The sequence below is a fragment of the Rhamphochromis longiceps genome, linkage group LG1 (genome assembly GCF_057381845.1).
Source record: "Rhamphochromis longiceps isolate RC_006_pf linkage group LG1, R_longiceps_female_GT1.1, whole genome shotgun sequence".
Lineage (NCBI taxonomy): Eukaryota > Metazoa > Chordata > Actinopteri > Cichliformes > Cichlidae > Rhamphochromis > Rhamphochromis longiceps.
The window spans coordinates 6,634,503-6,645,814 of NC_140557.1; the positions used below are offsets into that span (position 1 = coordinate 6,634,503).

At 39.8% G+C, this 11,312-nt stretch overlaps 1 protein-coding gene across 3 annotated transcripts in view; it reads left to right on the forward strand.

Annotated features, from left to right (window-relative positions):
* Window positions 1–11,184, forward strand: part of cep89 (centrosomal protein 89) — a 53,350-nt gene extending 42,166 nt beyond the window's left edge. For all 3 annotated transcript variants that reach the window (XM_085415306.1, XM_085415240.1, XM_085415372.1), the window contains one exon: window positions 10,261–11,184. In XM_085415306.1, the coding sequence (XP_085271432.1) occupies window positions 10,261–10,447 (187 nt within the window). In that variant the 3' untranslated portion in view covers window positions 10,448–11,184. The remainder of the gene's footprint in view (window positions 1–10,260) is intronic.
* The last annotated feature ends 128 nt before the right edge of the window (window positions 11,185–11,312 follow it).

Here is an 11,312-nt window from a genome sequence, read left to right on the forward strand (position 1 = left end):
ATAAACGGTTGTAACCAGGCTTCATTCTGCTAGGTTCATTACCTCACTGTTGACTCTTCTGCTTCCATAATGTAGCCATAATTTTATGGGCCAGCCATGTCTCCTCATGCATGTTTGTGCAGACAGTAGGTCTGTCCACAATTAAAAGTATTCCATCCAAAAAAAAAAAGTCATTACCCATAACTGAGACATTCCTTGTCCACAGATCCACATTGGGCAATTCCTACAGCCACATCTTGGGCGATCGTGATTCAAGAGTTGGGAGTTTGCCTTGTAATCGGAAGGTTGCCGGTTCGAGCCCCAGCTCGGACAGTCTCGGTCGTTGTGTCCTTGGGCAAGACACTTCGCCTACTGGTGTTGGCCAGAATATGGCCAACACCAGGCGCGATATGGCAGCCTCGCTTCTGTCAGTCTGCCCCACGGCAGCTGTGGCTACAACTGTAGCTTGCCTCCACCAGTGTGTGAATGGGTGGATGACTGGGTGTGTAAAGCGCTTTGGGGTCCCTAGGGGGGACTAGTAAAAGCGCTATACAAATAAAGGCCATTTACCATTACTCTCTGGACCCCATATATCTTTAATTTTAGTTTGGTCTCAGTAGTTTAAGAACATGTGGACCCGCGTTATGATGCCTGCTCAGTGCCACATGGCCCTCAGACACCATTATTAGCTCTCTTGCAAGTATAATGAAGCATTTAGAGCCAAAACTATTCCCCTCAGAAGATAAAGTAAGACAGTAAATGTTTACATTACAGTGATTTTGTTGATATGACCATTTAAAGCTGATACCTTTGCTGATGTTTGTATCTCTTTGCTAAGATAATTGCTCACGCTCCTACCCTACCTAGAGTAAATAGTATCAACTTCACAGCAAGCTGTAAACACAAGCAGCCAAAAAAGGTTTTAAATATCACTTTTTTAAAACATCTCGTCAGTGTCCTATGTCATTGTATATCTGTGTGTTCTGTCCAGTGTATGTATGTGTACAGTGCATTTTTCTCTTTCATCACTGGGTTCAGGACATACATGCTGACATTCTGTAAAGTGGTGGAAACAGCAGATCACACAGCTCTGTTCTAAAATCCTCCCTTCACATAAAATGAGTTAGCCCTCCCTCCCTCCCCAGGATCAGCAATTTCTTCCAACGTTACCACCAACCCCACAGTTGTACACAGTGCTCACAGACGCTGGACTGCTTAGGGTGGAAAAACTGCACCTGATTCTTAACAGGATTCACATGAATACTGCCTGAAGCAATATATTTTCAGTAAATATGATATTATTTGATTGAGAACATGTCAGCACATACTTTACGTTATGTATTTAGTAAATATTTCGTGTATACAGTAGTTGATCGTATATTCTTGGTTCTTTTTAGACTATTGTAGTACGACACCCAGTGAACACTGAGTCTTTGTACTCTGATGCTCCTGAAACAATCTACCGCTTCCCCTTTATTCCCCTGTTAGTCTGTTTTTAGCTCAGTCTCTGAGCCAGCTGCCTGCTGCTATCAAATGAAAGCAAGCTAATCAGATTGTTAGAAGATCCTGTCCTGGTCTGCCCTGAGGGCATCTTAATGACAAATTGTACACATTACCACAGACATTACTAACCTACTGGCTTTACCACACCACAAACCGCTGCACCACTGCCTTTGAGTAACTGCAGATACCCTTGAGTCAGCTTTACCCAGTCATCAGAGTGCATGTGAATGAATCTATGACTGACCTCCAAATGGTGGCACAGAATAAAATGTGTTATTGTGGCAATAGCTGATGGTGAGTAAAATCTTGGTGATTTAAAAAACCAGAAGTACCTTCTTCTCCATTTGAGCGTTACGAGACGATTTAAATGAGAATTGACTAGGGTGAAGACAAACTTCTCAGAACTGAACAGAAGAAAATCTATCTCTGCTTCATTCGTTTCTCTCTGATCCACTGCTTTGTATTCTGCCCATGATACAGCAGCAGAGATGCTGATAAGTTGTGATTACCGCCTGCATGCTGAGTTCTGCGTAGCCTCCAGGGAAGCTGCATTGCCTGAGACTTCCAGGAGCTCAGGAGGGGTTTGAGTCTTCAGATCACTTTTTTCCCCTCTAAATGCAGTCCTGTCTTCGCCATATCCAGCCACAAAAAAGCAGAACATAGAAGAGCAGTCCTTATAGAGCTAGCTTCCTCCCAACAAACATTTCAGCTTTTGTTTGATTTCTTTCTGCAGCCTTCTAGCTAAGACCTGAATGCATAATCTGCTCTCACTGTTTGGTGTTTGTTGATAAAACATATTTTTAGCATGTTTTTCAGGATTTTGAGTGGGTGGATTTGAGCTCAGTGATGAATAATTGTTTGGAAATGATGCAATAGATTAAGAACTGCCTGAGAATGGGTTTACACTGAGTTTGTTGTCATATGCTATGTTGTAAAATAGCCATAGATTCCGTTTTGAATTGAGTTTAAGCATCGTTTTAGCTTTAGGTTCAGGTGAACTACAACAGCTAATCTAAAGTCGGTTCGACTTTTTGTCTGATGCAGCATTAATCTCTCCTGTTTTCACTCGTGGGAAAATGAGAAGTGTAAATTGCTGACATTATTTTATGTTAATATTGTGCACACTTGGAGACTCATGCATAATTAATGCCTATGTCCAAGAATGTGGATAAACATATTTTTTAGCAGTAGTTAATTATCAGGTTCACGAGTGGTTCTGAATCTGCTTTATCCAGCAGAGTAAAGGACCAGAGGGGATAATAGCTGGTTCTCTGTTCCTCTTGAGTTACATGGTTCTGGGCACAAAGGTGTGGTGTATTTCAGGAGGATCATGTAGTGACCAAGATGTTTATGCTTTTAGTGGCTCATCAGGTGGTTGAACGTTATAGAGCAGGGGTCTTGAACTGCAGGCCTCGAGGGCCGGTGTCCTGCAGATTTTAGATCTCACCCTGGGTCAACACACCTGATTCAAATGATTAGTTCATTACCAGGCCTCTGGAGAACTTCAAGACATGTTGAGGAGGTAAATTAGCCATTTAAATCAGCTGTGTTGGATCAAGGACACATCTAAAACCTGCAGGACACCGGCCCTCGAGGCCTGGAGTTCGAGACCGCTGTTATGGTGGAACCTATGTTAAATCTAGTTTCTTTTCCTTGCAATTTGTTTTCCAGCCTAAAGCATGAAGTGAAAGAGGACTGTTACTGACACACAGCAGTGATACTTTTGTAGTCCAAACTGTACATGTAGCTGACATAGAAAATCCATAACCTTTTGTAGACCTCAACCCAACCCAACTCAACACCAAGATGCCATTTCTTCAGGGGTTTTTTTGGTTTTCAGTTACAAAATAATGTAAATTTTAAATTGGTTTGCAGTGTTTGTTATAATAGGTTGATTTTATTTTTAATGATCAATGAAAAATTAAAACTTATATCTATCTGGATGAGTAAAATTTTGTAAATATGTATTTGTATTGCTGTGACTAACTTCTCTTTAGTTAAGGACAAAATACTTGCTTAAAGTCATAATTAAGGAGAGATGCTAGTGTTTTTCCCTGTAGCTGTCTTTCTGCCTTATTTGCCTTATGATCCCCAACAGCTCAGAATAACTCAGAATGATGTTAGTGTCTTCGCTGACTGAGACAGGATGGGGGAGGTAAGGAGTGAGATGTTCTGCTGCAGAGCAACAGACCAAATCCTGATATAGCGACAGCTTACTGAAGCTATTATTGTAATGGAGGTTTTCTGGGATGGCAGAGCTACTGCTAAGCCTTGCTAAATACAATAGGTCAGACTGCATCTGTGTGGCTTTTGGCTCCTGCAGCTATCCCACCAAACATACACACTCCTATTGAATTTTCCATCTGTTGTAGCACCAAGATTAATCTTTGTATTCTGTGTGAGTAGTGAGTAGCCTCATAGGAAGCAGCGGTGAGAGCTGTTGCCCCAGGTAACTGTTTGGGTTGGAGGTAATTAGCAGACGTGTGAGTCTTTACTCACCGAAGGCAAAGGACAAAGTGTTTTTTAGCAAAAGTCATTCATTCCGAGGAACATTGTTAATTAGGAATGAGATCATTTTTTTTCTTCACAGTCAAGTTAATGTTCTCAAGATAAATTTACAGTCTGGAGGGTTTTTTTTTCCTGCCTTTAAAATTGCAGGGAAAATTGGTCATTATAAAAATTTTATGTGTGCCTTTTATAATATATAGGCTTTTGATGAACCGCCAGGATCATAGATTTGTCCAGAACTGTAGTCATCTAGAAGTAAGAAGTCACCAATCAGTAGGAAACTCACACAGCTGGGAATTTAAAAAAAAAAAAGAAGAAGCCTGAAACAAGATTTAAAGGGATCTATTGCACTTTCTTTTCTTTCTTTCTTTCTTTTTTTAATTTTCCATCACTCACAATCAGACAGGCAGATAACTTTATAATTGTTGTGCTGTTTCAGCAGTTTTGGTCTACTCTTGTCTGTCAGTGAAAGAGATATCCATGTCCCAGAAACACAGAAACCCCACCCACTTACAGTTCAAACCTTCTTTTTGGTCAGGAGCAGCCTATCAGAAAAAAGCAGGCTTAAAGGGAGGGTGGCCTTCAAGGGAGAATAGCTAAATGAGCTTGTTTCAGGCAGAAAATTGATTGAGTTGCTAATCAAAGGCCTAATATGAGACCAGATATAAGATAAGATCCTTGAGGTGTTAATTATGCAAAGACACTCTAGTGAGAGCTGGAACGGAAACTATATGATAAAACAGTTATGTCTGTGAAGGTTGTCAGTCATCCAGGTCATCGTAGTCTAAGGAGCTTGTAAAGAAAAGCATCTGGACTTCTTAGAATAGAAGTCCAAACACTTTTCTCTACAAGCTCCTTAGATAAAACAGTTACAATGACAAAAGATTGTTTACAGGTAAACATAAGGCAACCAGACTTCAGTGGTGGACTTCAGAGAGATGTTCTGATGTACACTTGGAGCTAACCCAGAGTACCAGTAGTAACTTCTACTTAGGCTTATTTCTGAAGCTTTGCTGCACCTTATATGGTCCTCACAAGCAAATTAAGGTTGTCAGACTGACATCATGTGCACAGTATAGTCAGACACAGCATCAACTGGAAAAGTGTCAGAGTGCAAAAGATACAAACAACGTGAGACCATACACACCTGCTTTACAACTTTTAACCAGACACACTGACTCATTTGCTGATGCAGACCTTGAGTTGCTTTGTATTAGTTTGACTTTTTTTTCCCCGTTGAGATTGTTAGAAATTATGATCATTTGCTAAGGTTAAAGTGCTTCCCCACAGTCCTGCCTAAAGCTCAAACAGAGATCTAAACATAATACAGCTAATGCACAAAGGAGTCTAATCGGTGCATCTAAAGTGCATATTTTCAACAATATCGCATAACATGAACAAAATCTAAAGAAAGTAAAGGTTCATAAAGACAGTATTTATTTTCTTTAATAAATGTTGTATCAAATCTGGACACATACACACACACACACACACGCACACAGACATATATATATATACACATGCAGATGTACACTCACCCCTCCAAACGCCTTCAACGCTTATTCCCCTCCGATGCTGCAGGCCCGGATGTACTGTCTACATTGGCTGTCTCTCACCCTTTACCCACCCCTGTTGCTTGTCATGTGTTTCTTTGGTGTATTAAGAGTTTTTTCATGTGCTATGTGCAGAGGTGTTTTTTTTTCTGTTCTCAAACTGATCTCCCTATTGAAGCTCAGTCTGGGGGGAGTTATTTTTTTTTCTCCTTATCTTTCCTCATGTGGTGCATTTTGCATTGTTATACCTCTCTGACCTGTCTTCCCCATGTGATGTTTTTGTGTAATGTATGTATGGTCGGAGGGTAAGATGGCGCCGCCATTGCGTGCAATAGGTCGGCAGCATTAACATGAAATTTCCCCTTGTGGGACTAATAAAGGTATCTTATCTTAAATCAATCAATCAAATCATAAACAGCTGTCCTGCTTGGCAGAGCAAACCAACAGCTAAAGAAATATTGAGGTTATTTATTTTTGTTGTTCACATCATGGTTAGGCAGAACAATTTAGAGTAGGTTCTTCTAAGAAGCCTGACAGCTACATATGAAAGGCTGAACCGAGTAACTTCCCTGGGCACAGAAAATAAACTCAGTTAGTGGGAAATGAACTCAGATGGGTTTTTTTCCTCACTACAGGCAGACCACATCTACATTTTTGGACTGGCACTGCTCATTTTGTACCCGTGCTGTGACCAAACTCAAATGTCACCACATCTCACACTGAGCTAATGAGGCAAACAAGTCATCTTCACTTTGAGTGTTTAAAAGTTGGAAAAATACTTCAGAAAAGTCAAATTTTATGGTTTTGTTTCGGTGTTGAATGCGTGAATGTTGCCACATCTGAGCCGTCAACAATCATCTCCCTCTGACAGTTATTCCCATATCATCTAAATGCAATATAACACCCTGGCCGAGCAGAGTGATTGCTGCTTTATTTAGAAACACTCCACTTTTTCCTGCATTGTGCCTGGTGAGTTAATTTCATGAGGAAGTGCTCGTCTGCTCCAACTAAAAAAAAAAAAAAAAAAATCCCTACTGACATGGAGGTAAGTGTTGTGGTCAATGCGATTTAAAGCCTTCAGGGAGACTGATTTTAAAAGCTTTATGTTTTATTTATAATCTCTAATTGAGGAAGGTAGCTCTCTGTGTGCTTGTGAGATTTGTGATGTCTAATCCAAGTCCGGCCAGATGCCACAGAAAGTGATGAAGTTTATAACACTCGTGCTTGTTTGTCGAAAGCCCCTGATTATCAGCACAGTCTAATTAACTGACTATTCAACCAGAGGCTGTTTATTAAACACATCATAGGTCAATCTGGTTATAAACTTTTGCTACTGAATCGCAGAAGGAAGAGAGTTATAGTGCCGTAAAGCCTGATGCTCAGTCACTGCAGTATTGAGCCTTTAAAAAGCGTTTGCTCTAGTTAATGTATATTTGTATAGCAACAGAAAAATGCATCTGGTCAGCAACTAGTATTTTTTTGTTTTTATGGGTTTTAAAAAAAATATCTGTTACATGTTCAGAAAATTTGATTCACATCTTGTTATCTTTTAACTCAGGTTTTCTTTTCCTGCTATAAGTTCTTTCCATTAGAAAAGATCCAGGATCACTCTCAATATACCAAATACATCACCTGTTGTTTGTGTAACGTTTCTAATTTGACTGCTGGCTTGTTGCTGACATTAAGAATGCACATCAGATGGCAGGCTAGACTCACATGAATAAATAATTGGGCATTCGTGTGTAGAATATATATTTTTAAAAAGGATCAAAGTCTTATTTAAACTGTCAGTGCAATCGATTGCAGTTGCTGTCATTAATGGATCAGGAAGACATTTAGTCCTCAGATTATACCCATGTTTGTTTGGATTGTAAGCAGTTAATGTTGTGATCAGCTGAATGTTAAACCCTTGCTGATATGACTGCTGGCATTAACCTTCAGGCTTATACATTCACACACACATGCATAAACACACGACTGATGGATTTTTTTCAATTAGTTCTTGACTAAAAGCCCCACAGTGAATCTTGTGTTTATAGAGATCGTAATGTTTCATTTTCTATCTAATATGGAGAGGTGTCCATTTAACTTAATGAGCTTTTCAGTAGCTGCAGTTTGTATTGCTTTATGTTTATTTATAACAATACCTTTTTAGCTAACCTTTCTATTACAAAGCACTGATTTTCCACACATTCTCAATCTATCTTAATGCATACTCCTATTTGCACAGTATACTCTTCATTTTGGAGTGCCTGCACTGTGAAATTCACCCAAACCAACAACTACATTTCTGTTCTATTACATTCTGATGGGGTGCTATGTGTGCTTCTCTTTTTCAATCATAATATACAATGCCTCTGGTGCTGCTTTAGATATAATTGAGAAAGAAGATGAAGCATGCACTTCCCAGCAACCCAGAGTGATGTAAGGACAGCAGAGGACTGTTGCCGCAGCCATTGCATCCCCATTATCTGCGATGGTGATGACAGGTTTACGGTAGAAACCTACAGTCTGTTTTGGATAGTGTTTTCGAAAAGAAAAGCCCCTTCCTCGCTTATTATTATATACAAACGTGCCATTATTCACTGTATTTAAACATTTTCCTTCATTCTTCAGTTTCTTGCTTTAATGCCAACTCCACTTCACTTGATTAGCCATTATTTTATTGAAAACTGATGCTGCAAAACTGAAAAACTGTTTGACATTCTTTCTGTTTTTTATGCTTTTTGACTTTATTTCGTGCTGATCTCACAGAGATTCAAAGTTCTTTCTGAATCTGGTTGTTGTTTTTTTAAGCTGAATGACTCCAGAACTGAAATAATCATAATTACACCTTCCTCCAACAGAAATAGTATTGAACTCTCTTCTAGTCTGAGCTTTGTGTTTGCAAAGAGGCTCAAAACCGAAAAGACTCTGAGCTCTTGTTTAATATACAGGCATCTAATATCATGCATTTCTGTTTAATTCTTCTTAGACACATGTAAAAAATTCAGCCATTCCTGTCACAGTCCGATTTAGAATAGGTCATCCATCCTCTTATTTGTTTCAGACTTGATTACCATAGTGGACTTTATTCAGGCTTTAGCATACACAGAATGCATGTCATTCAAAATGTCGCTACCAGAGTTTTAACACGAAGAAAAAAGAGTGACCATCAATGGCCTTCAATGACCACAAAAATTTCAGCACTTGTTGCAAAATTTCATCTTGAAAATTGAGACAATGTCATAAATTGCAGGGACAAGGTAAAAAACTTGGGCGTGTGGTTTGACGTGGTGCTCTCCTTCAAGTCTCATGTAAAAGAGATAACAAAGACCACCTTTTATGATTTGAGGAACATAGCCAAAATCAGACAGGTTTTGTCAAGCGACACTGCAGAGGTTCTTGTCCATGAATGCTCTTCTTTCTGGGCTACCAAAGAAAATTTTAGAGGTCTACAGATGGTGCAGAATGCAGCTGCTCGCATTATAACAAGAACCGGGAAATACATTACCCCTGTACTGAGATCTCTTCATTGGCTACCTTGTCAGGTTTGAGCAGATTTTAAGGTCCTGCTGCTCACCTACAAGGCTTCAAATGGATTGGCACCTTCATACCTCTCCGACCTTTTACACCTTTGCGTTCCATCCCGTGCTCTACGATCTCAGCACTCTGGCCTTCTAAAGGTTCCTAGAGACAGAAAAAAGACAATTGGAGAGCGTGCTTTTTCTTTTCGTGCCTTAAAGTTACGGAAAGTCATAGCAAAAGGAGCAAAGCAGCCCAACATTCAAAATCAGAATATTTTATTAATCCCGGAGGACATTATGTTGTCACAGTCGCTCCATGACACTAAGAACAGTACCTAACTAAGTTAAATAAAATAATACAAAATATAGCAAAAAAGCTCTAATTACAAATCTCCCAGTATATTACACTACTATACTATTATATGCTATTATACTAAAATTAAATGTATACAGTTGACACTGAGGTGCCCCTCTTATCATTTTGACTTTTTATTATTGCTGTAGAGGATGCGATATTAATGGTGTGCAACGATTGCAGTGTGTACTTGGGCTTTAGATAGAGGAACTGTACAGAGAGATGACCTCAGGCAGGAATGATTTCCTGTGTCATTCAGTGGTGCATTTGACTAATCTCAGTCTCTCACTGATTGTGCTCCTGTGACTGGCCAGTACGTCATGGAGTGGGTTGGAGGTATTGTCCAGCATTGTCCTTATCAAGGACAACATCCGCTTCTCTGACGCCAGCTCCACCCCCACAGTGTTACTGGCCAGTAACTGATCGGTTTATTGAGTCTGTTGGCATCTGCGATCCTCAACCTGCTGCCCCAGCATGAAACAGCATAAAGTATGGCACTCGCCACAACACGACTCATAGAAAATCCTGACCATTGTCATCCAAACAGTTCAACTATGAAAATCTGAAGATCATCTAGGTGTGTTCTGACAAAATTCAGATTCCTCCTGCTCCTGACAAATGTAAACCAAATCCATGTTTCTAAAAATGGTGATGATTTGATTGAGCAGGGGTGGGAGTGATCAGACCTGTGTGCCCACTTTAGCTGCCAAGGGGTGTAAATTCAGTTTACACAGGTCCAGTTGGTATTGTGTAACTTTATTGCTATTTCACAATACTGTAACTTATCAAATATGTAGAATGATGGACAAATGGATCGTCTGACTCATTTTCTTGTCTCCTCTCTTCGCACCTGCAGGGAGATAGAGGAAGAGCTGGAGGTGGTGTGGGAGGCAGCAACAAGGGAGAACCAACAGATGAGGGAGACTCTTTTGGATTCCAAACTCACTGGGGACCTCCACAGTTGGCCTGCTCATGCTCCAGATGAGATCACTACATCCTCCCAGCAGCAGCAGCACAAGCATGGGCTGGATTTCTATTGCTGAAATACCTAGAGCAATAACCTGCAGGTGTGCCTGTCTGCTCAAAATAGACTGCTCAGATAACTGTCAACTTGTTATAGTCATCATGTCAGCCTGCAGACATCCAGCAGCTTGCCTTTGTGTCAGTTTGTTGTTCTATCTGAGTGATACCTGAAATCTGTCTGGTGGATGGAAATATTTGCAATACATGGACAGAAACAGTATTCACTTAACACAGTCAAGCTGGTGAGGAAGACTTGGCTTGGGCACTAGTGATGGAAAGAAAAGCATCTTGGATAACTTTTATTTCTAGAAGTGAATGACTTTTGTATATTTTAGCATATATTTGTATTTTTTAAATTATTATTCTCAGGGTTTTATAAAACATGCAAAGTATAGTGCCATACAGGATAGTGAAGAGTTGCAAGTGGCACTCTGTGGTTATTACTTTTTTTGTTGCTAAGCGAAGGTTGCCATCTGCTGGACAAATGTAGTAACAGCATTTTTTACTGTCATGTATTTGCGGGTCTACATTTTATACAATGAATGAGAAACGCTTTCCTAACACTGTTTGAATCCCACAAAATTAAAACGACAAAAGGGCACAATTTTTTTTCATGTAGAATTGTGCATATATACGCGGTTATTTACAGACTTTTTACAGACCTTGTTTTGGACTTGCAGTTGTATTTTCATTACACAAACAGCAATGTACTGACCCTTCAGATACCATGTTATTAATAAAGAAGTTATTTCTTTTCTTTATGGCTGGACTTGAGTCATGGTAAGCCGCACTTGTCGTCTCACATCTATGTTTCATTTGATGGCATCCATCCATGAGCAGTCCTCAGGGATTATTCTATCCTGATCAGTCAATCCAAATTTAGAA